The following is a 26171-nucleotide window of genomic DNA, read 5'->3' as shown; positions in this document are numbered from 1 at the left end:
GCAGTAGAGTTGTGTGACCAAGACCAGAGTTGTTTAGTCAGCTGACTGTGTGACCTGTCATGTCATTTGTACTTTGTAAAACTCAGTTAACTTTTCTTAAATTGTGATTTTTTTCCCCTTCCAGGTGTGTTCTAGAGATAGCTGTAAATCACTGAGACAGTTGTGGAGGTGTCATAAGTTTAGAAAACAAAACAAACATTTTATAATCCTGAGTTGCTCTTGGCCTTTTAAACCTTTGCTTCCGTTGTGTAATGGGCATGCCTGTTGTGCATTAGAACATCCATTAGAAACATCCCCATAGGCTTGTGTTTTGTATACTTCTTCTCCAGCTGGTGGCGCTATTTTGGGAGGCTGTGGGCCTTTTAGGAGCTGAGACCCAGGTGCTGGAAGTGCATTTCTAGCTGTAGGCCTGACAGCCATTCACTGAGCTGTTCATCTGTACCCTCCTTGACATGACAGAGTGAGACCTGAAACCATGAGTGGAAATAAACTTTCCTAACCTGTGTCCGGAATGTTGATCACAGAGACTGAAAACGGGACTAGCACAGATGCTATTTGCTGATGGTCCTCTGTTAGTATTTCCAAAACATACAGGGGGATTTCCCACAAGCACACAATGTATGATACTGTGATACTGCTCCGTGAACTGCTCTTTGTATTTTGTTTATAAAATTAATCAGAACTCTTACTGGGGGCTGGGGAGATGGATCAAATCGGAAAGCTGCTCGCTGAGCCTAGCAACACCAGTGAGCTCCAGCTTCTGTAAGAGACTCCGTTGTAAAAATTTGTGGAACACAATCAAGAAAGATCCTGGTGTTATCCTTCACATGTGCACACTTAATCAATTCACAAGCACCCTTACACAGTACATACACGAACATGTAACACATAACATACAAGAATTCTTAGGGCTCCACAGTAATTTTTAAGATTATAAAAAGGTCCTGAAGTCACACCATTGAGACCTGTGCCGTCAGACAGTGTTGTGTAGGTTGTTGGGAGGAAGGTGAAGAAGCAGTAGAGCGTTTGCTTGGCATAGCGCCGTATGCACAGTAACTTGGTAAATCCTAACTGCTGCTGTTTCTCATAATTTCAGTCATCACGTGAGGAGGCAGCAGTGACCCCATGCTGGCCAGTTTTATGTTAGCTCCACATAACCTAGAGTTATCTGAGAGGCGGGAACCTTGATTGAGAAAAACTCCATCAGATTAGGCTGTAGGCAAGCATGTAGAGCATTTTCTGAATTAATCCAGCACACTGTAAGTGGTGCCATTCCTGGGCTGGTGGTCCTGGATTCTATAAGAAAGCAGGCTTCTGAACATGCCAGTAAACAGTACCTCACTGTGACTTCTAAGAGGTCCTGCCTCTGGGTTTCTACCCCATTTGAGTTCCTGTCCTGATTTCCTTCAGTGATAGACTATGGTGTGGAAGTATAATCCAAAGAAACGATTTCCTCTTTAATTTGTTTTTGGTTATAGTAATGTTAGCCCTAACTAAGTCAGATGGCCTAGTGTGGAGAGGAGGGAGGATAACAGGAGAGTGGTCTGTCTAGCTAAGTCTTGGGTTAGGTCTGCATTGGAGATTAGGTCTGGTTGGAAGAGAAGGAGTGGGGCACGAGAGAGCTAGGTTCCTGTTCCCAGGCTGGTTCTGAAGCTCCCTTCCTCCTCTGAATCTGCTGTGCCTCACCAGGGCATAGGGCATTTGTCTTAAAAAGAAAGGAAGGAAGAAGGAAGGAAGGAAGGAAGGAAGGAAGGAAGGAAAAAAAGAAAGAAAGAAAGAAAGGAAGGAAGGAAGGAAGGAAGGAAGGTCGACCCATGTTGGAGCAGTGGTGACAGTCACATGAAGGATAAAGGGGCAGAAGAGGGACTGGGTGAGGGCCTGCTGGGATAGAAAGCGGTTTCTCAGGTGATGCCTGGGAGCCAGGATGCTCCCCTGGGCCTCTGTGGCAATGGTGCTGCCATTGCTGGTTGTTTGGAACACATGAACGTGTGTGCTTTGCCTTAGGAGCTTGACAGGTAATCTGAGGGAAAAGAGCAATGATGTGAAATATATTTCAGAACTAGTGAACTATTCTTACACTTATTGAGTGGTAGTATTTTTAAAATGTTCTTTGAAAACCTAGACTATCTCCTAAACATCTAACATGGGGTTATACTTCACTGCAAACACACCGGGTGCATGTGTGTGTGAGAGAGCACGTGTTCATGTACTTACCAGAGAGAGAGTCAGCATGTGTGTCTTTCTGTCGGAGAAAGAGGGAGGGGCAATTTAGAGACATTCAGTCACCTGATGTGAAAGGCTGGGTCCGAGGTTGGTTTATGTTAGACATCATTATTTTATTAGTTTTTCCTAGTTAGTTTAGAAACCTTTTACTGTTTTTCAGCTTCTTGTACAGAGATACTGCCTCACTGACACTTAAGAAAAAGACATGTTAATTCTACCTACCCTGCATCCTGAGTGAGGGTGGGACAGTGCTGGGTGATATCTTATTGGCTACTGAGACTTCGATGCCTCTGTCAAGCTCAAGTGATGAAACGGGAAGAACCCGTCATGGCAGTCATGGCTAGCTAGGATTCTGCCACCTGTTCATGACAGTCCAGCAAGGCTCCAGACTTCCCTTTGCTCATTTACTGTTTTTTGCCTGAGCCACTTGTCTGTGTCTTCCATCAGTAAGTACGTTTATTATTCACTGTTGCTGTCCACAGGAGGAAAAGTACATTTCTATGGTCAGCAATCTATTCTTAGACCCTTGGAGTCCATTTCAGTGAGGCACGTGGAATTTAGAATACGTTGAGAAGCTCTGTAATGGTCTTCAGAGTAGACTATTTCTGTTCCCTCATTGATTTGCTAGGAATTCTAAATCCTACATCATCAGTATTTTATATAATCCTTAACAATTCTGTCATTAGCTCAGACTTAGAAAACTAAGGTTCAGAATGGGATCCTGACTCAATGCCACTTCCTCCAGGAAGCTGTTATCACATGAGACATGACCCAGCATTTCTGGCTTCATAGCAGTTACTGTCTTCCGACATTCTATGTTCATGTCCATATGGGATGTATTCTTTTTTTTTATTTTTTTTTTTAAGATTTTATTTTATTGTATGAGTACACTGTAGCTGCCTTCAGACACACCAGAAGAGGGCATCAGATCTCATTACAGATGGTTGTGAGCCACCATGTGGTTGCTGGGATTTGAACTCAGGACCTCAGGAAGAGCAGTCGGTGCTCTTAACCACTGAGCCATCTCTCCAGCCCCATGGGATGTATTCTTGATGCCTGTCCATCCTTCACGTGAATGTCACAAGAACCAGGGCCCATACGAGTCTTGTTTGCATTTCCTCAGGGCTTAACTCTGACACCCAGCAAGTGTTTGCTGTATAATGTCAGACCCTCCTACCTTATGTCCATCTTTACACAGTGTGAGTGCCTATAAGGAGCTCAGCCAGGATCCATGGCTCCCCCCTCTGTAGATCATTGTGTTCTGTCTGTGAGGAGGAAAGGGACTCTTTGCATTCTTTATGGGTGCCTGGAAGAGTGTAAGGGGTCTGGAGAGGGGCCTGGTTAAGGATTATAGCTTTCATACCCTCACTGTTTATTAAGTTTATTATGTGAAATTTGCATAGCTACTTCCATACTCTAATTCTATCTATTAAGGCCCAGTGTATACTGTGCTTAAATGAAGCATAATTTATGGGATAGCATATTCTTGTCTCTTCCTCAGAAAAGTGTTGGTTTTAGTTTGTTTGAATATTTTTAGACTTAAGTAAAGTTTAAAGCACACATTTTTCAACTTCTTATCTACCTTCTCCCTAACATTAACATCTCAAATGTTACAGTGATCAAAGCTGAGAGATTCATACCGTCCCAGTGGTGCTCAGTGGACTGGATTTGCGCTTTTGCCCTTCACTGACTTCTTTACCTTCCTGCTCTGCCATCCAGTCTAGTACCCACATGTTCTGTAGTTGGCATCTGTCCATATTTGACCTTGGACAGTTTTTCAGGCTTTTCTTCATTTTTATGACCTTATATACCTCTTTAATTTTTCACGAGAATTAAATTTTTAAAAAATACTTTACTTATTTTACTTATGTGAGCACACTGTAGTTGTCTTCAGACACACCAGAAGAGGTCATCAGATCCCATTACAGATGGTTGTGAGCAGCCATGTGGTTGCTGGGAATTGAACTCAGGATCTCTGGACAAGTAGTCAGTGCTCTTAACCTCTGAGCCATCTCTCCAGCCTAGAGGATTAAAAATATTTTTTGAGAATTTCACACACAAGTACAATGCATTTGACCCTGTCCTTTTCCCTCTCCTCCAATTCCAACTTCTCCTGTGTCTCTCTACATAACCTCTCAAATTCAAATACTCATATGTGCACATACACACACATGTTTGTACAACCATGAGTCCATTTAGACTTGCCAGTATACACGTAGGCGTAGGACTGACCTCTGGGGCACAGGCAACCTGTCAGGAGGCTGGTCCCTGAAGAAAATGGACTCTTCTTCCTTTAGTAGCCTTGGGCTTGCCTGTAGCTTCACAGTTAGTGGTGGGACTTTGTGAGCCCTTTTCCTATCCATACTGGAATGTTGATTGGTGTTGTCTAGTACAGGCCTTCTTATGCTGAACTCTCATGGATGCAACACCTAAGTCACATCCAGAAGACATGTTCACAGACATCCTCTGGCTTTTATAGTCTCTTGGTGCCTTTCTTCTGTGGTGTATCCTGGCCTTAGGGGTAGGGGTTTTATTATAGACATCTTGTTTGGGGATGGGCACTCCACAGTCACAAATTCTCCATACTTGGACCAGTTGTTGTCTCTAGTAATTTTGTCCACTGCATAAAGAAGCTTCTTTGGTGAGGGGTGAGAGCTGCACTGATCTATAGCTATAAGGATCTTTATTTAGAAGGCCATTGAAGATGGTATCAGATTATGAAATTATAGGACGTTATACTCTGTGTCTGTGATATCCTTAGCTTCAAGGTCTTTGATGACCTTCATATTTCAATTAAGGGCAATTTATTAGAATGATCCTCAATTTGTATTTTGGTGATTATTTTTTAATGATTAACTTCAATTAATATGTTTTGGCAAGAGGACCACATAAGTGATTTTGTACTTTTCCTGTAGTGTTTGGAAAGTCTGCTTATCACTGTGTTTTATTACTGAGAGTGCTGACTATGCTAACCTGGTTAGCACATCATTTAATCGGTCTCTGCACTAGTAACATTTTATTTTTTCTTTGTAATTAGTAAATATTTTGAGAGAGATACTTTTGCATAAAAGGATTCTGACCAGTTCACTTCAGAATTCCACGTACTTTCCACAAAGATCTCCTAATAAAATTGTTGCGAATAAGGTTCATTTCTGGCAGGTCTCTCTTCCGAGTGGAGAAGGATTTTTGTGCTATTTGAAATGAGGGGCTTTTGAGTTTTGGAAGGCTGCTGCTGATTGTTGAGAAATGTCTTCTTGTAGCTGGTCCAGCAAGGTATTTTTCAGTTCAGTGTGTGCTGTCGTTTTCTCCTCACAGCTACTTCATTAGAAAAAGAAGATATCTGTTGCCATCTAAGCCAGTGTTATGATCCATACCCTGAAAAGCAGAAGGTGTAGTGAGATTCCTGAAACGTGAAATGTGAGCTACGAATGCCACACTTGAGATGTCTGTAGTTCTCTTTCTTGGAGGTCCATGCTGAGTTGGGCTGCAGGCGAACTCTAGGAACACAGAAACTCAGAAAGAGAACTATAAAGTTTTGTGAGTTGAGGGCTCAGAGCCCACCACAGGGTGCTGCTCTCCTGAGCTTGCTGCCCCTGGCCCTCTTGGCCCTGTGAGATCTCCCAGCAATGCGCCCGCTGAGTCTCATTCTCAAAATCTCAGTGATTCTGTTCATCAATTCTGCCTGGGGCACAGGTAAATGACTCAGGAGCTCCTGTGAAGGGGACTTGAAGACCCTCAGGAAACTTCTAAGAGAAAGTGACTTAAATTGATGAAGACTAGCTTTAAAGTGGAAAATGCTGTTGAGACAAACACTTGAAAACTAGATTCTGGGCTGTGAGACGGTTCTGCAGTTAAAGGCACTTGGCACAAGCCTGACTGATGTGGATCTCTGCAACCCACATGGCAGAAGGAGAGAAGTGACTCAGAACTTCTCCTCTGACCTCTACATGCTTATGGTAGCTATGCATGCATCCACATACATGAATACATTTGTACACATATAAATAAATGTTAGAAAAAGGATAGGTGATTCTCCCCCTCCCCTTTTTTTTTTTCCAGAGCTGAAGACGGAACCCAGGGCCTTGCGCTTCCTAGGCAAGCGCTCTACCATTGAGCTAAATCCCCAACCCCAATTTTCCCCTTTTCTAAAGATATGGTCTTCATGTGAGCTATTTGTGACTTGATCAAATAGGACAACTGGGAGAATGTTTATTGTTAATAAGTGTAGTTGGTTCCCATATAACATGATTTAAATAATATATATCTTCTTTTTTGAAATATTTTTAGCTCTCCGTTTTGAAATATTGCAAAAATTAGCAGAGTTCTCATATATAATTCATAATACCATAATACCATAGCATAGGATTGAAACTAGGCAAGTGATATTGTATTCTTGGTGATAGAACCACTTAAGTCTAGATTTCTCAGGTTGTTCAAGTAAGACCTTTATTCTGTCCAGGTTCTAGTTCAAGATCTTATGTGGCATTTGATTGTCATGTAAAACATCTCCCTTTGCGTCATTTCTACCAACTTAGCCTTCCTTGGCATATGTTAAGACTAAGAATGGATGACATTCCCCAGAATGGCTTTTTCTGTTCTGTAGACTGGGCCTGGCCCTTCCTTAAATGGACTGTAGATATGCTTTGAGCTTTCAACACCTTGGTCAACTAACTGTTTCCATGTATCAAGTAAGAAGTAGGGCCTGGGGAGGGCTGGAGTCACACCTAGCTGAGGAAGGACAGTTCTCAGGGTGTGGCCAAGGTTGGACTTAGGCAGAATTAAATAATTCTAATCTACAAACTCAGTGCCTTTGGGGGCTCTGAAAAACCTGGAGTTGTTTCCATGAGAAACACTGTCAGAAGAGAGGCTAAATGGAACAGTTTCTTGCTTTACAGTTAGAGAAGTTGAGGGCCTTTTGTAATGAATTAGTTTTCCCATTTGAGTGTCTTGAGTATAAACACATTCATGTAAGCAGGCCGTGGCTGTGATTCCTGGTCAGCAGGTGTTTTTAATCTCCCCTCCTGGAGTTCTGACTTTTGGAGAACTTAGTGTCCTATCTGTGTAGCTGGCGGAACACACACACTAGCATTCACCTTCCATTGGTGGGAGCCAGGCCCATGTTTATATCTGCCTGCAGAGTAGGCAAGCAACAGTACTTACTGACTGCAGGCCACTTTCCAGTGACAGTTCTCCACTATAAAGGGACATTGTTTGTGCTCTCTAAACTTAATGTCTAGAAGGGTGATGTTTCTCCACTCCTCTATTTCATCTGCTGGAGGCACCCCTTTCCCAGATATGCACTCACTACACTCCTTTCCTCCTCAGAGTTGTGTTTAGTTATCATTTCCTCAGCTTGAGAGCTCTCGGTTAGACACAAAAGTACATCACCCATCCCTGGTGATTTCTATCATTTTCTCTGCTTTTTCTGCTTGTAGCTCTTGTTACAATCTGGGACCTTGCCTATTTTTCTTAATCATTTATTACCTGAATCCTCCAAGAGCGTTGAGGATGTTTCCATCTTCTTGGATTATGGTTCTTATACCTGGGTTGTACGCAGATGTTCACATTTTGAATGAAACGGGGTTTCTGGGCTACTGAAATCTCTGAAATTTCAGAAATTGGCAAGAATTATACCTAAAACAAAGAAGCAGACAGACTGCTGTGCAGGCAAGCAGATCATCTCTCTGTGTGATGCTATCTGCCAGCTGCCGTCTGGGCCTCAGGTGGAGGGCCTGCTGCCACAGTGGAAGCTGGGAGATGTGAGTTTGGGTTCTGGGTCTGCCAGTTGCTCATTTTACATTATTTCAGTTCTCTGGGCCTCAAGTCAGTCTTCTGAAATTCGTGTCTAATAGTCGGACACTTTCTTCCTTTTCTTTCAATGTTATTACTCTGGCAATGAAATGAGGCAGATGATACATAAACACACCCAGTTATGGTAAGCTCAGCTAATGGCTGTTTAGTGCATGGACCCATGTGTCAAATGTGCTGGCTTCTGTTCTAGGTGTTCCAGACAAGTTGAGCAGTCCCAAAAAAGTTTTTGGAAGCAGGGAAATCTTGACCAGTATGCTGCAAGGTAGAAAAGTCCTTCCAAAAGAGGGTCTTACAATCATTGGGTCTTTGATGAGTGTGTTTGAGTGCAGAGGTCTGTTCTGGGTTTGCAGATTCATTGGTGAATGGGACACATAAAGATGCTGTTCCTGAGGAACTAAGTGCTCATGTCATGCTGTGCTTAGAAGTGCAGTTTGAAGCATAGACGTGAGTTTTGGTGACCACATTAAAACTAAAGAGGGAGCTGGGGGGGGGGGGGCTGGAGAGATGGCTCAGTGGTTAAGAGCACTGATTGCTCTTCTAGAGGTCCTGAGTTCAAATCCCAGCAACCACATGGTGGCTCACAACCATCTGCAATGGGATATGATGCCCTCTTCTGGTGTGTCTGAAGACAGCTACAGTGTACTCATATATAATAAATGAATAAATCTTTAAAAAAAAACACCCCCACACATAACACAAAAAAAACCCATCTTAAAAAAAAAAAAAAAAAGAGGGAGCTGGGGAGGTAGCTCAGTGATAGAGTTTGCACATGTGTAAACCCTGGGTTTGATTCCCAGCACAGAAAAGCAAAGTAAAAAGAAATAGATGAAAATACCTTTAATGATATATTTAACATAAAATATTCAAAATGTCATCACAATATGCGATTAACATAAACAGCAACAAAGAAATGTTTGACATTTTAAAAAGTCTGAAGTCTGGTGTGTTACATTTACAGTATAACTTCATTTCAGTAGCACATATGCTTTGTAGCTGCCATATTGGGCATTAAAGGCCTAGAGTGGAAACGGGGTCACCATGTAATGACAGGCAGTAAGAGTGATGGAATGAAAACAAAACACAGAAAGGGCAAGAACTCTAGATACTCATGAATATCTGGAATCTACTCCTAATCGCACTCATGAGGGATGGAAGGTCAGGGGGGTTGAAAGACTATCTGGGGAAAATGTCCCAGGCAGACATAGAATGTACAAGGGCTTGTAGAAGGAAGACGAATGGGATATGGCAGTGGAGGGAGGAGGCCAAAGGGATGAGTCAGTGAGGTAGGACATGAGCAGACATGCAGGGTTTACTAACCCACAGCAAGATTTTAGACTTTGTATTCATTATGGAAGGGTGAACATGGGATAGCCTGATCTAAATACTGTCTAAAGGTTACTTGGAGCTCTGCTAAGGAACCTAGAAAAGATGTTCAAAGACTTGAGGACAAGGTGAAGTTGTGTGAAGGTCACTCAGCAGTACCTCTCAGACACCCACTGGGTATAGAGTATTGTGTTAGACACCATGAACATAGTGGTCCTGGCCCCTGTCCTCAGGAGCTCAGGTTAGCTGGGTATCCAGAGAGACTGGGTAGAGGAGCAGAGGGAGAAGGAAGGTGTCATTCTGCACTGTTCTCTGTCTGCTTATTTTAGGCATAATTCTTGCCAATATCTGAACTTTTAGGAATGTTAACTGTCCCAGTTCCCATTTTTACTCAGAACTTTAACCCTTGCTTACCTGCCAGGTCCAAGGATGGATCTAAGAGCAGGTAGAAATGGCCCCAATGCTCCCAGAGGCCCCACCATTCCAGGGCCATCTGACTGAGTTTTCTGCTTGCCTGATCATAAGGCTAGAGTGTCAGGAAAAGGCTTGAACTTCGGAGACTTCTCTGTTCCCTCTAGCACTGAGATTAATGGTTGTTTCTCTGCTGCCGCTAGGCAGCTATGAAGGTGAGCTGTAGAGATAGGCTGATGCTATGACTTCTGATGAAGTCAGTGGCCCAGTGCTGGAAGGAAGGGACTTAACAACATTCCAGAGGCAGGCTTTCCCTGAGAGGAGCCTATTTACAGTGTACCTTGCTTTGTGCACTTAGCACTAACAAATAATTCTGAGATCCGTCTGCCCCTCTGCTGACTTAGAAAATGAACTGTTCAATCAGGAGGAAGAGTGTTCCCTCCTTTCCTGGAGCACTAAGTGCTACTTGACTGTCTCTGATTTGAACTTAGTTGAATTCCTTAGCTTGATTTTGAAGAGTCAGAAGGTTTTTGTTGTCCTGTGCCTTGCTTTTGCCAACTTTCCCATTCTGCCTTTACTTCTGAGAGGCAGCTGCCACTAATCAGTAACAGATGAAGCCGGGCTGTTTTTTGTACCACATTTCTTAGCCTTCGAAACAGATTTGTAGCTAGAGATCTGCTCAGTTGATTGCTTGATTTATTATTCACAAAGTATTTACACATTATAGGGTGGTGACAGGTGACTTACTAGGCCAGCACTTCTCAGTTTGGGTTTGGGGGGGTCTCTGATACTAGTAAAATTTATTAAATAGACTGGAGAGATGGCTCAGCACTTAAGAGAACTGTCTGCTTTTCCAGAGGACTAGGTTTGATTCCTAGCACTCATGTGATATCTCCCAACTCTTTATAACCTTCAGTTCAGAGAATCTGATGCCCCTTGTGGACACCTATGTATATAAAACACAAGTAAATTAATGAAAAATAATTATTGAAGAATCCAAAGAGCTTTCTCTTTTAGGACTTCTACAATTTTTTGTTACCAAATTGGAAATTGAATAAAAATTCTCAGTACAGGGAATATTAATGTTTATTAACATGTTTTGATTAGCTAGCTACCAGAAATAGGAAAAAGAAAAAAAGGAAAATAGCATAGTGGCTTCACTATGAAAATAAATTTAGTATCACAGAGTCCCTCCCATGGTGTCCAAGCTGGGTATAGCCCCTAACATCTGTTGTTCTTGGTCCTGTAGTCCTGTCAAAACTTTCGGTGAATATGAAGACACGCTGAATTTGGAACATCAGGGAAGGCATTTGATTGGATTGCTCAGAGCCAAAGTATGGTTGGCCAGTGAGTATAATTGAAGCTGGAGAAGGGCAACTGGTGGGTGGCCCAGAGGCCTTGTTTATAGACCTGAAAGAATTCATAATGACTGTGCCCTACTATTGTGTGCAATAGATGCCACCAGAACTTAGGTTTCTCTGTGTGGGTTTGGTGTGATGTGGCTTTATTCCTTATTCATCTTTATAAACACATGTGGCTGTTCTCAAGGCTTTTCTCAGTGATTGGAAGGCAGCTAAGGGCCTCTTTGTGTTGGAGAGATTCCTATTTCAAGTGCTAAGTTGAGTCTGTCAGGCTCTGCAAATGTAAGCAGGGGAACCCTGAACCCTGAAGGAGGCTCAGTAGAAGCTTCACAGTGCAGGAGAAGACAGGCTGAATTAAAACGCACTAGTAATCCTCAAAGGCTAGAAAGGTAACACTCTAGAGGTGAAGGCTTACGTGAACCAGAAGTAGAACTCCTCTTCTGATGTCATCCCTTTATCTCAAGATGAGACCTCTTGGCCCCAGGCAGTCACTGGCTTTGCTTTGTGTATTGCCTCCTCCTTTGAAAAGAGGTTCAGTTAGAGGTGTAACTGTGTCACTGGATGCAACCTGAGACTTCCTTCACCCTCCTACTGCTGGCCTAGGGAGGGCCCGGCTGTGTTGTTTTTTAAGCCTTGTTCAGGAGATTCTTTTCTTCTGCCCCTAAGTGGTGGCAGTGTATTTATGTTCAAGGAATCTGGGATAAATTGTGGAGCTAATATTATCTGGGGTTCACAGCTTTGAGGTATTGGTAGCTTCGTACTGTAGAATTTGCCTCTTCAGGGCTTCAGAAAGTGAAGATATTGTTAAGGAGTTAGAGGAGTGAGAATTGGGGCATACAGGGCACTATGGAGAGGTCCAGGTAAGGGGAGAGTGAAGGAGGTGTATGGGCCTGAAGGAGGGATGAGAGCGGGAAGGAGAGAGGAATTTATAGTATGAATGAGAGAAGGCACCTCCCTCTCACATTAGAGCTACTTTGATAAATCTTAAATGAGAAATTAGAAAACTTGAAGAAGTCAAACAGATTTTCCCCCAGTCAGGTTATGTTACATTTTATTTTGTTGAAAGTATAGTTTATCAGTCCCCTGTTTTCAATGTTCTCTCTGCCTTCAAGGCATTGTGGTGGGAAAACAAAATCTAACAATGCAGTCATGTGGTGGTGTGAGATAACACCTCCAGAGCCCTTAGAAGGGCGCTCCGTCATGGTGGAAGTTTCCTCTCCACACTGGCTCCTCCCTCTCCTGGCCGGGGTGTCCTGCCTGGACCCTGTCGTGCATCTGGGAGTGAGGCTGGGAGACTGGAGTGGGTTGTTAGACCGAGGAGAGCTGAGCGTCACTTCTGGGAAGTGTATTCCTAAACTGTACTCCTGTTGTCCTGTGAACCCCCCTCCATGTTTCCTAAGAAACAAGAAATCCAGATTCCTCTGTAAAATATTTTGATTTTGAAAATGTAGACACTGGCAGCAGCAGCAGCAGCAGCAGCAGCAGCAGCAGCAGCAGCAGCAGCAGCAGCAGCAGCAGCAGCAGCAGCAGGGAGTTTTTGGCCATAGCAGTCCCAGGTCAGGGAGGACATTTTCAGACTTCTGGTTTAGATAGGCTGCCTAACACTCTTCTCCTTTGTGTGGTTCGTTTACATCCCCAGTTTGCTTTGGCCGCTTCCCCTTTACATTCCTGTCGTCTTTGGGTTGTCAGTATGGGCTGTGTTCTGAGGGGCCTTTGCTCATTGTCTTCTTGCTCAGAAGCAGCCTGAGCTTCATACAGTGCTTAGACAAGCCATGAAAACCCAGAGCTGGGAGTTGGAGTCGGGGCTTGAGGGGGCTCCTTTGAACTCTACTGGAAATCTGGACTGTTTTCCTCAGAGTACTCATATGCTATTAGCTCAAACCAAGGTGGCCTTTCCCCACCTTACAGCTGAACAGTCCTTTAAGCACTGACTGGAGGCCCAGTACCTGGAGCTGATTCAGGTTCTGAGACCTTGGCCTCCCAGCCCTGCACTGCCCCTGTGAAATACACTTTCTGCTGAGGGTTCTGGCTTGGTTCTTTTCCTAGTTTCTCATCTGGTTTTCCCTTCTATCTGGTTTCTTTCAGGCCGCATTATAGTTTGTTTCCTCTCCTGTGTCTATTGGTTAAGTCATAGGTTGTCCTTCTGAGGCTATTAATAGGTGAGTGGAGAAACAAGAAAGTTGGGTCACTGAAGCATAACTTTCCCAGCTAGTGTTTCCACCTCAGGGTCAGATTTAGTAGGTTTGGGTGCAGCCTATTGGATAAGGAAAGCCCTCTGCGTATTCTTGGGCATGACAAAGTTGGAACTGGGAGACAGAACTCCTTTCTGGCGGTTTGTTGACTGGGTGAGTGTCACATGCCACACACTGTTTTTTTTGGGTATGGGTCAGCCTTGGGTTGTGGTCAGAGGGCTTTCCTTGAGAGAACCCTGCATTTGCTAGGTTATGGCAGCTCCTGGTTTATTCTTTAGTTACTCTGGACAGTGGTCTACTTAGGACTGGCATTCCTTCCTGTGATCCATATAGCCTGGAAGGCAGGAGGCCAGTGGAGCTGTTTGTTATCAAGCAGTACCTGCTCAGGCCGAGGAAGGCAACTAACTGCCTGGGTTGGGAGTGCAAGACTCTCCTGGAAGGGAGATCACATTTCTGTTTTGGACCAACTTTGCTTTATTCACCCCCCCCCCCCCCCCGCCCCGAAAAAATAAAGCCGGGTTCTCCTTAGCTTCCCAGGCCTTGGGGAAAGGTGAGAGTCATCTAACCTCTAAGCTGGCTTTGGCTTTGCGGGCAGTCTGCTCGGGCCCATGCTGAGTCTGGGCTCTTGAAGGAAACAAATCTTAAGCAGGTCTTTGTCCATTGCGCCATTCTAGCCTGCCGCTGACTACTGTGACCTTCTACTTTAAATGAGTGGCCATTAGGGCTTTACCCTGGGAAGTAGCTGAGGACGAAACATGAACTACATGGCATGCTCTTCACAGCATGAAGACAGAACAACCAGATGTAATTTGCAAAATTTTAAAAAGTAAAAGAATCTTGATATTGATAATAATCATTTTATGAACTGTGGCTTCTCAAGTGTGTGGATGAAGACGGAGCTTTTCATACCCAGAATTTCTGAAGCTTTTTATAAATCAGCTGTATAACTTCATTTTTGTAAGATCTGGGGGAAAATGTAAAATACGTTTTTTTTATATAACCTACATTGTAACCCATTTAGGGAAAAGGTTGGGAAAGGTTGTGATAAAATAAATCTCCCTTTTGGCATGGGAGCTCCCAGTGGGCAGGGCAGGGCAGGGCAGGGCAGGGTTTTTTCTTTTTTCTTTCTTTTTTTTTTTATGTTTTTTTCTTTTTTTTTTTTGGTTTTTGTTGTTATATTTGCAAGAATATCTATAGAACCTCAATTGTTATGGACAGAGTAGAAAAGAATATTTGTAGAGTAAATAGATAGATCTTGATTTAATGAACAAAATCAGCATCGATCAGTTGGGGGCTTCCGGGTTATATGGTGGGTAGTGAAGCTAGTTTGTTTTCTTAGGTCCTGTCCAGTGTGAGATCTCTCTCTCTCTTCCCCTCTCCCTCTCCCTCTCCCTCTCTCCCTCCCCCCTCACTCTGTCTCCCCCTGCCCTCCCACACATATACATAGCACTTTGCTTCAGGAGAGTGTATGTGATTCAGACTAGGGATATTAACTTTGCTGTCCGAAGCCCCAGGTGTTTTTTTCTTTCTAGAATTGGCTGTGATTTGGCCACATTAAGATGGGATGAGACAGCTCTCTAGCACACAGAATAGCCAAGGAGTTGCAGTGAAGCAGATAGACATGGCAGAGTCTCAAGGTCACCGAGGAGGACATGGTAGGTCAGCTAGGGCAGCATGTCCTGAAGCAGGCGGGCCTCAGAATCTCCCAGCTGACTGGCTAATCAGCTAGTCTCCCAGGCCTCTGAGTAGGACAGGCCTTTTTGTTGGTCTGTGTTGAGGTTGTCCAGATAACTCTGGTAACTGTCAGGCCCGGGGCAGTGCCGGTTGGACCCTGTTACCATAAACACTCTCCAACCCCTCCTGCATGCTCTGTGGAGACCTTTGCTCACTTATAAGCCACCCCTTGGAGAGCTCTCCATGGCCGCCTTATCTTTCTATGCCTTTTGACTATCAGTGCCACACCAAGACAGCCAGTAATGTTTCTTTATGCATTTACCATTATCTAAAGTGAGATTGAAAATTATTGTTTCCCTGAAATGCATGGTTTGCTACTTTCTCCCTGCACCAAGAGTTCTTGACATGTGAGGATACTCACTAAATATTTGTGGAATGAATGACCGTTAACTTCTTCACAGAATCCTAGCTAAAAGTTTATGTGGCTCCTTTTTGTTTCTCTTCTGTAAGCATCTTGTATATCTTATGAAGCTCCACTTTGTACCAAGACAACTCTGTTAGGCTGCTCTTTCCACTGAGGATGAGGATGGTTTGACAAACAGAAGCCTATCTGCATCCTTGCTCAGTGACCCCAGCTCAGATCTGTCAGCTGGGGCTCTGGGTGCTTACTTTGCCTGAATGTGTGCACTACCTTGCCTCTGGGGGTAGTTGGGGTGGGTGAGACATTGTGTTTTCATTCTTCTTTGCCAGGCCTGGCTGCCAGCTGCTTGAATCAGGGAGTAGTCTCCCTGCTGTGTGCCTGTGCTCAGTACATTCTGAGGGGCATTCTAAGTCTTGTAGCTGTGCATGGGGTAGGCCGAGGCTGTGCTTAGGTCTCTGTTGCATCTCACTTGTATTATCTGATGCCCCTCTCTCCCTCCTTCCCTCCCTCCCCCTTCCCTACCTTCTTTCCTCCCCCCTCCCCCCATTGCTTATTGAGGGAGTACACTGATGAATAGAGGTTAGCTAGCATTCCTCAGATTGGCTGCTTTCTGGGATCCTAACCTGTTACCTCTAACAGTTGGCTTTTGGCCTACTTGTGGGTTTCCGACACCCTCCCTGAGTCAGGCAGGGCGATAAAAGTCTCAGCCTTTACACCTGGACCTGCCATGGCACATCTCAGTTGTGGCTCTGTTACTGCTGTGATGTCCATGATGCAGTGGTAGTGACTTCATCCTTCACTTTTGCATAGGGTGGCCTTAAGGAAATGCAGGGGAGGTACTGCCACCTCTTCTTCACTGCTGCCATCTGAGGCTGGCATTAGGTACAGGTCGTGGTGCTGTGACTTAGCTGATCCTTGTATGGTGCCAGGCTGACCTTCAGTTTGCCTCTTCCTGTCTCCGTCTCCTGTGTTCTTGGATCACAGGCGTGACTTACCACACTGGGCTTGGTCTGATTTCATGGAGAGCAGAGACTAAGAACTGTCAGCAATTCCTGACTATGCACTGGTTTCTCGTTCTCTTTAGTTTCTTCCAAGTGTTCAGCCATAAATGTGGGTAAAGCATAAGAAGAGGGAGCTGCAGATTGGTTCTTGACTTTGGAGTCAGGGAGCTGACATGTATTCCTGGAACCTCTGCTCTTTCTTTGGTTATCCAGGATGTCTGTTTACCTACCTTCCTGGCTTGGGCTGTAGATGGGCATTGGGGTCTGTATGCCTCTCAGTGTGGTGAAGCCTGAGGAGTGTGTGCGGTCTCCTGGGTGAGTCTGTACTTTGGGTTGGGGGGGTACTTGCGGAAGCTGTTTGATTATCTGAAATTCAACATGATCAGACATGTATTTTATTTGGAGCTCTCACAAAGGAGAAGCATGGCTGGGTAGAGTCAGGTAACTGAGGGACTGCCTAAGGAGTGCTCCTCAAGAACAGAAGGGTATTATTGGGGTAACTTTGATTCTTGGGTGTCATTTTGCATTGTGGACGATATAAGGGTAGAGAACGGAAGAGGCCAATCTAGACCTCACCGGACAGTGAGCCAGAGCACAGTGACTTATGGATTGCAAGGCCAGCCATTGTCTTCTGAGTGGCTGGGTGCCAGGAGAGGAGGCTGAGTCAGATGCGAACTTGTCCAGAAGCAGGAGGAAGCAAGAGGAAGCACACAGTGTTTTGAAGCAGGGGCGGCTGTCTTTTAATTAACTACATTGATTTTAATTATGAAAGTCATATCAAACATTCTAAAACAGTCCTAGCAGTGAAATGTTTATTTTCTTGATCCCCCAAGGCCCTGCTTATTATTCTTTGCAAAGGTCCCAGGCAAACAGCTTCCTGCTTATTCTCTCAGAAATGTGTTGTGCCTATGGATGTGCAGCTATACATATTCTTTTGGCTCTGTTGAAGGGCAACCACGGTGGCCATTGGCAAGCCGTTTCATTGCTTGCTCTTTCTTCTCAGTGTCCCTTGAGATTTTTTCCATTATATTGTAAATGGAGCCTGTACATTCTTTTTAAAAACACATTTTTTTTTAAATTGTTGCTGTTGAGTATTTTGCATCTAAAGTGAAGGCAGTGAAATACTGGTTTGTAGCATGAGACTTGGCCAGGGGAAAGAAGAGGGATTCATTTTGCTTTAGAATAAACTAGTAAGGACTGTCCGAGGGAGGGGGTTGAGTTTGAAGGGTACAGGGTCCTTTGGTCTGGCTGTGTTACTGAGTGACCAAATATTCTTAGCAGAATGGTTAGAGTCAATTTGAATTGCTGAATAATTTAAAAATATATTAGGAAAAGTATCTGCCATAGGTTTGTTTCCCTTAGTATTTTAGTTTCCTACCCACCTGTCTGGGAGCTGGCATCTTAACCTCCGTCCATGACTGGATATTCTGAACCGGTTTCATTCCTTTCTGTATTCCTCCAGTATTGATCTATAACTTGCTCCAGCTGGCTCATTTGTAACATCATATGATTTAGTTTCCAGACCTTTCAGATAAATTACTTATTTATATGAAGGGGCTGTAATTGACTTTTCGGTTGAGAAACCTAATTCACCAGAGTTGCCGGGGAGAGACATAGTTCATTTTACTCTATTATCAAATCAATGTTCAAGTGATATTTTAGGATTATTTATTTTCCTCAATATAAGAAAAATGTCAAGATTTATTTCCCATGTTTCTTAAATGTCAGAGGAAATTGACCTGAGGCTGGAGAACTCTCCGTGCCTGGTCTTTGGTGGTGCTGGTAAGAATCGAGAAACCGATCACTTGGTGCACATTGTGAATTATGCTTTTGTGCTTGCTGCACCTGGTGTGGCTGTGCAGGAAGCTGGGTCCTTGCTTCTCTGAACTAGCTGGAGAGATCACTTTAGCAGAGATGCGGCCTGTGGGAGTGGGGTGAGCCCATTAAGTATAGGAAGGTTGTTTTTGAAAGTTGAGTAGGGAGAGCTGGTTAGTGTCCCACGTGCGACTTCTCGCCGGCAAGAAACATGAGGGTACATAGAAATCCTTGCTGTGACCAAACTTTATTTTAATCTTAAAGAGGAAGCCTCGGCGCGCCAACATGGTGCGCTTATATACACCCTAGCTTGGTGCATCCACACCTGATTGGTTGTTTACCCATGATCTCATAAGGCACGTCCCGGAGTGGGCAAAGACCTGGCACGAAGGCACTCTTGCACATGTGCACACAGATAACTTCCTAAAAGGGAGTTGGCTGGCGCGGCGAAGGCTGGCGCCATCTTGTAATGGCGGAGGCTATCCTGGCCTTCCACGTGGGGCGCAGTGGAAGCCAGCGCCATCTAGTGGTGGCGAATGTTATTGCGGCCCTCTACAGGTTAGACTAGAGCCTAGGCAAGGTTTGTGTGAGAAGTGGGAAGGTGTCAGTCCTGTGGAAAGAGAAGACTCAGGAAAAGTGTGGGGTGGGAAGACCAGAGTAGTCAGGATGGGTTTGATTGAATAGGCTGTGGTGAGAGCTGCATACAGTAATCCATTCAGCTATCCCAGCAGGTAGAACAACTGTTTCTGGTGACATCTGAATTACAGGCTCTGGAGGAGAGTGTGAGCTCAGTCAGTAGGCTTTACACTTAAGGAGCACACTGTCTACTGGACAAGACAGGCAGAGGGTAGCTGAGGCAGGGACAGAGCAGAGGGCTCCAGGAAGCTGTATGGAGAGTGTATACACTGATAGTTGGTCTTTATTTTGTAATCGTTGAGAAACCCCAAAGGTGTTGAAAGCCAGGTGCCTCATGTCATTAAAACACTTTCTGGCAGCAGAGAATGGAGTATTCATGGGAAAAGACTAGGTTCGAGGAAAAGAGCATTGGCTTCAAATGGTGGCTATGGAGTAGGGAGATGAGACCAAGTTTGGTAGGTGATGGAGTGGACAGGACTTGGTAAGTAAGTGTTGGGTTGAAGAACTGGGGTAAGCTAGATTTTCACATGGACCCAGAGGAATCATGATGCTTAAGGGAAAAGAAAGGACCATGAGCCACAGTCTGCAGTAGGTGACAGGCATGGAGCAGGAATGCCCAGCAAGGTGTGGAGGAACCTGCTTTTCTCCTGTGAAATATTTGTAAGTGTGACAGCCCCCATCGTGTACATTGAACATAGTCAGCTGAGGGGATTGTTCAGCCAGCATAGAGAGTCCCCTGGACTTTCTATCCGTATTTTCATTCACTACCATGAGATATTTTCTCTCTAATGATTAAAGATGTACCTAGCTAGCATCTTTACTGTAAATACTGTATGATTATTTTTGGTGTTAAGATGTTTCCTTACAGTTTCATTCTTGATACTTATAGAAACAAATTTCCTCTCTGGAACAGATAGCCCTTTCTTTAATCTCAGTGGCCTACAATTATGTTTCAAAGTGAGCTCAAGCTCTTGACTGCAGCCCTTTGATGAAGCGGGGGACAGCATAGGCACAGAAAATGCTAGAAGTGCTAGAAGTTGATGGTTTGGCAGGAACCTGGAAGTGAGGCAACCTGGCTGTCATGATACTCAGATGGCTTCTTAGGTAAGATCTTGCCATCTCAGTGTTCTTGGTTAGAAGTGTCTATACCACTTAAAGCACAGAAGGCAATCTGGCCCGTTTCCTTATATCCTACCATGGAGTTTTAGAAATAAAACTTTAAAGTCAAAGAACAAAGTAAAATTCACAGTGCAAAAAGCAGATGGTGTTTATTTTAAGAGTTTATTTCCTAAGAGTAAATGTAAGAGCAGTATAGCCAGATGTCATCTAGACTGGTGGCAGCTCTGCCTGTCCCAGCCTCACTGCTCCTCAGAATCTTGTATAGGCTGTGGTGAGTCAACAGTGTCCCATTCCCTGTCTGACACAACGTTCAGCACTCCTCATTTCAGATGCATTCCCTCAGGGCTGCCAGGGCTGCTAGTTCCAGGCATGGTTTGAACAGTTGGGCAGCAGAGGTTGGGGTGGAGGTGGTGTTTTTGTCTCTTGGGGAGATGAGTTTTTTAAGTTAAGCTCTGGACTACAAGAAGGGCAAAACTGGATATGTTTCCTGTGCCCTCACACCACCACTCCTCAGCTAGGATAACTTCTCTTAGAAAGATGCTGGTTTTACATTACTCAGTGGTACCTATTAGTGCTCTTGTAGAGTACGGGACTGTTACATCGGAGAGTACTGTTGGGATAGATATTTGGTGCGTTAGCTCTGATCAGGTAGAGGACCTTTAAGTTTAGCTGCTTCAGAGGTGCTTCTGAGATGGGGGTCCAGGAACACCGGACTTGAGGCAGGTGTGGTAGGCAGGTTGTGAAATGAAATATACTTTCTTTCAAAGTCAAGGATTAACAAGTAGTGAGAGGACAGCCATGCCATATCTAATATTCCTAGAAAGTGTATCACTTTGTTCACTTGAGGTATGTATTGATAGTAGTTGTTTTAAAATTCAAAATTCAGGCATAGCAGTTTATTAAGTGAGAAAGTGCCACTGTGGAATCGGCAGGCATCAAGACGGTATAGTCTCCAGAGCAGATACATAAAGTATGAGCAGCCCTTGTTACACTGGGTGCACTCACGAGCTATCTGTTTTATAGTCATAACAACATGGGATGGCCTGAGACCTGGTGGTATACAATGGTCTTCTTCAGACTGGCTGGGAATTCACTACAGGCTGATGGTGTTTACTGCAACATGATCTTGGGGGTTTACTGTTCATGACTTTTCTTTGATCCTGAGATGGTCTGGAGGTTGCCTTCAGCTAGTTCCCTGCCATCAGATTAAAGTAAATTACACATAATTCTACTTGTAATTATTTCAGCATGGCTATTTTCAAGGGTAAGATATTTTAAAGTCATGATGGTATTTTTATCATACCTCAAACATTAATTATAATACCTTAAGAGCAAATGTCTAGTCATTATTAATCATTTTTCTACCTATGTTACAGTTGGATATGTATGCTTGTGTGTGTGTGTGTGCGCGCACACACATGAATTTGTGCATGTGTACACATACATATGTGTGGAGGCCAGAAATTGGCATTAGGCATCTTCCTCAATTACTCCTTATATTTTGAGACGAATCCTCACTGAGCCTGGGACTCACTGATTCTGGTCTACTGGCTGGTCAGTGAGCCCCAGGCATTCTTTCCTTCTCTCCTCTCAGTCCTGGGACTACAGGAATATAGTCTGGGCTCTGCTATGCCCAGTCTTTTACACTAGTGCCAGTGCAGCAAGCACTTTAACTGAGCTATCTCCTAGGTCCAATGGGTTACAGTTTTTAGAAATACCTTTTTCTGTGGGTAGTGACATCCAGGTGGTTGACATATCTTTAATGTATGCTTTTGGTATATGGATTTTCTTCTCTCTGCATTTACAACCCATTATTGTTATAAGGAAGCAGTGTGAATTGTCACTTCCTCAGGTGGATTTAACAGATTCCCTTGCCCGATGATCTGTCGTGGTCCTTGTTCTTATTGCATTTCCTGATAGTTCAGTGCTGATCAGAGCAGGTGTTTTGGGTGATGGGTAGACACGACTTCCAAACAGTGGTGGTATTACTTTAGGCAGGACCCATCAGCCTAGACTATCTTACAGAGGTTGGGTGAGTAGCAATGATGTTCACAGAGTAGAGTGATTTAACTTACCAGGGACAAAAGCCCAATTCTGGTTTAATGGTGTTCTTTCTTCTACAAAGTATGACTGGGATACTCAAGGGAAGCTTCCATTGAAGTTCCCTGAAGTAGCTGCTATGGAGAAGATATATGGGATGTGTGCTCGATTCTCTCCCTTCATTTACCAACTGACTACTAATAAATACAAGACTGTCTTTCATACTCTGAAGGGGACCTCTTAGTTTTTACTTTTTATAGAATTTATATGATTGATTCAAATTTTTATGTTTTGTTGCAATTATTTTTGTTCAAATATTTCAACACTGGCTAGTGCTAATCTTTTAGGTTGGTGCTTAAGTCTTTGACATGACCCATGGTTTGTGGGTCTCATTGAGAGCTTCTCAAAACATGGCATGTAGCCTTCCCCTTCACCAGGGAAAGGAGTAGGCATAAGGAGAGAGCCAGAAAGATGGAAATTACAGTCTTTTGCAATCATTCCCAGGAGTGCTTCTTGTTCTGTTTGTGTTCTAGTCATTGGAAGTGATTCACCAGGTTGAGCTTACAGCAAGGGGAGGGGAGTTCAGCAGTTATGAACATTGGTAAGCATCCCCAGTTGTTTGGGAACTTACCTTCCCACAGTCCTAGTGATCTGTAGTAGCCCTGCTATCTTGAATGAGAAGGTTTAGGTATTTAGAGTGCATAATTTAAGAAGCCCTGAGTTCTTTCAGTGGCAAATGGTATTTAGAGACTGTCCTTTGAGCATCTAATTCTAGATCTCCAGTAGGCAGAACTACTGAGGTCTCTATCCTTATCCAAAATATCTGGAAACCAGATAGAATTCAGAATTCAGATAGTTCCAGATGTTGGAATATTAGCATACATGGAGTGAAATAGCTTGTGGCCTGGACCTGACTAATCATGAGAGACACTTAAAGGAAGTTCCGTATAATATTTTTATGTGCCTGCATTTTCAGTATGACCTGTCACATGAGGTCACCTGGAAAGTCATCATTTATGGCTTCATGTCAAGCTTCCTGAAGCTTTCTAGTTTGGAGCATTTTTGGATTTTAGATTTTCAGATTAGGAATATATAGCCTGTGGTTTTTCTCTCTCCCTCCTTTCCTCCCTCCCTCGCTCCCTTCCTCCCTCCTTTCTTTCTTTTAGATAAAGTTCATGCTATTATTTCTCATTCATAATCCACACCTCATTCATCTTTTATTTATGTTTCTTTTTAATTTACTAGGTCTACTGGTGGTAGTTTTCAGTGATACCAGCATAAGTATTCAAGAATTATTTCACAGTATGCAAATAAAAATCTCAGAATGACCACCAAAGAGAACTAATTCTGTCACATTGCACAGGCAGACTCCTCCATACCTTATGGAAATGTTCTTCCACTCTGTGGGACAAAGTTTGAGTCATTGTTTTCAACTTTCTTTTGAATTTTAGGTTGTTTAATCAAATTTTGCATACATTATCTTCTTTTGAATTTTAAGTAATTTAATCAAATTTTGCATACATTATTTTCTAGAAATGATTGATAGATGAAGTCATATTCAGAGAACTCTTGTTCCCACCATTGCCCCTTCCCTTCCAGTTTCTTCTTTCTCCATATGTAGCTTTTTAGAAAAGCTTAAGGCTTCCTCTCTGTTCTTCACACAGAAGCAGTGTCATCCTACATACATTCTCTTTGGACTGGAAGGCTCTGTAGGCTAACTATCTCAAGAGGATTTTGGTTTATTATATTCTTAATTTATAATAGCTTTAGGGACAAAATCCTCTGGATACATTTAGCCTACAGAGCCTTTCAGTTTGTCAACACAGTATAATATGCACTGTACACCATAGCGTCTGTGCTACTTCCCTGGTGATCTCATGGCTAGTCTGAACCTGCTACTGTGTGGCATCACTAGACAGGACTAGATTTTATATCACCAGTCTGAAATGATAAAAATTCAGAATGCAAGTTAGGAATAGTACGGAACGTGTATTTCTTTCACTCCAGAGTGTGAAATCCTAAAGTCAGACCATGAAAGGCAAGGACTGCCTCTGTGCTTTTCTTTGCTTTGCACTCTACTTACATCATGTGTCCTGATGACTGTGCCATAATGTCATATAGATGTTGTCATTAGTCCTTTTTGATTGGTATGACATTCTTTTGTATAGATAAACAGGGTTCTTTTTTTCCTTGCTGAGCCATGATCTCCCTATGTGGCCCAATCTGGCCTCAAATTCTTAATCTTCCAGCCTCAGTGCCCCATATGCTGGGATTACAGGTCCTTGTCACATAATATATAGACTGTGTTCTTCAGAATGTCCCTAGCTTCATGTTTCCTGCTTTGTGAGAAGCTCAATTCCCAGTGGCTCTAACAAGATAGATGGTGAGAGGAGGGGCAGAACTGTTCTAGTTCCTGGGAGCAGCTCTCAATTGTGAGCAGCCATCTTTTGACTTGGTTTTCATCCACGCTGGGAGGCTGCCTGTTACATGATGCTCAGCCCTTCGTGATGCCTGACGTTTTCGTTGCTGACTTGTTGTCTGAAAGTTAGAATTTTCTCTAGGTTTTGACAGTACATGTTCTCATTGATCATACTTTTTGATGGTAGCATCTGTGTCCTGTGTCCTCATGTTTATAGCCTTAGCAAGGATTTGGGAGCAGTGCTATCTGGAATTAACTTTCTAGATGTCATTCACAAAGACCCTCATGTGAAAGTCAAATGAAATAGGTTTATTTCAAAATAATCTTTTGTCTCCTAACACAAATTCTGTCTCCTAAAAAACAATACTGTTTTATTTATGTTGCAGAGAAAAGGACTTGGAGGCCAAGTTCATCATTCAAATGGAGAAAAGCAAAACGACAATCACAAACTTAAAGGTCAGTGCTAAGTGAGCCCTGGTGCAGTTCTGGTTGGTACCCCACGCTTACCCTCTGATCTTTCTGACTTCTGAGTTCACTGTGCCCACTCAGTGCAGTGAGTTGTGTGCTGTCTGCTGAGGCTGTCCTGAGCCCCAGCAGTGATCCGAGCCCAGTGCCTTTTCCACCCTCTTCCACCTGACTAGAAAGTCAGACTCAAGCTGTCGAAGAAAAGAACCGACACTTCCACCCCATTTCCCCTGAGCCTGGGAGTTGCCTGTATTCTGTGAGTACTGGACACGAACACGTTTTCATCCTAGATTTATCTGTTTTGAGACAGGATTTCAGGTACCCTAGGCTGGCCTCAAACAAGGACGAGTACGATCTTCTACTTTTGATCCTCTTGCTAGGGCTGTAAACATGTTATCACCATGCCTGCTCTGCTGGGAATCAAACCCAGGGCCTCATGCATCATGCTAGACAGACACTCTTAACATCTGAGCTACACTCCCACTTCTTTGTTTTGATTTTTAAATGAGAATCCATCATGTATTCTGATCCTTGATTATCTGACAACTATTATTTTTTCCTTTCCTCTTTTTCTTAAAAAAATATTTATTTATTTTATGTATATAAGTAGCCGTCTTCAGACACACCAGAAGAGGGCATCAGATCCCATCCTAGATGGTTGGGAGCCATATGTGGTTGCTGGGAATTGTACTCAGGACCTGTAGAAGGGCAGCCAGTGCTCTTAACCACTGAGCCATCTCTCCAGCCCTGTTTTTTATTTTCTGAGAATATGAAAGCTTAAAATGGAAACAATAAAAACTGCATTACTTTCTAGGAAAAAATTAGATGAAAAAAACTTCACAATTTTTCAAAATGGTACATTCTTCCTTTTGCTTTTAAAATACATTATTTATTCTGTTTGCACACTGGGTAACAACCTTGAATACTTTTCACTCAAGGAGGAAGCAAGGGTATAAAAGTAATGCTAAAGATAACTTGTTCTTTCAGGGCTTAGCTCCGTTTAGTTTGGAAATGTGAGTCTCTGTGGCCTGCTGCTTCATGGCCAACTGTCCAAGGGATAGATTTCTATTAATTCATGGTCCTGGGCAGTGGATACTCTGAGGTCACTTTTTGAGTAGTGCAACTTGATCCCCAGAGGTGGGAATGAGGATAGTACTCTAGACTGCGGTAGCCATGTGCTTGAAGCGTTCTCTACTACAATGCTTTCCCCCGTCCTTATCCCAGTCTCCAGTACAATGTGACTCACTCTGGCCTATCCTG

General features: G+C 43.5%; 1 protein-coding gene across 15 annotated transcripts in view; it reads left to right on the top strand.

Moving 5' to 3' along the window:
• Kif16b (kinesin family member 16B) overlaps window positions 1-26171 on the top strand; it is a 279523-nt gene that overhangs the window by 7705 nt on the left and 245647 nt on the right. For 12 of the 15 annotated variants that reach the window (XR_005501888.2, XM_063283800.1, XM_039105043.2 and 9 more), the window contains exon 2: window positions 24833-24902. Coding sequence is in view for 14 of the 15 variants with exons in the window: in XM_063283800.1 (XP_063139870.1) it covers window positions 24833-24902 (70 nt within the window). In the remaining variant the exon portion in view is untranslated. Of the gene's footprint in view, window positions 1-11017; window positions 11116-12678; window positions 13475-22560; window positions 22629-24832; window positions 24903-26171 lie in introns of those variants that run through there. The other 3 variants (XM_039105041.2, XM_008762263.4, XM_008762265.4) reach the window with 3 other exon arrangements.

Source organism: Rattus norvegicus, chromosome 3 (assembly GCF_036323735.1).
Source record: "Rattus norvegicus strain BN/NHsdMcwi chromosome 3, GRCr8, whole genome shotgun sequence".
In the NCBI taxonomy this organism is placed as follows: domain Eukaryota; kingdom Metazoa; phylum Chordata; class Mammalia; order Rodentia; family Muridae; genus Rattus; species Rattus norvegicus.
This window is presented reverse-complemented; position numbering and strand designations above follow the sequence as displayed.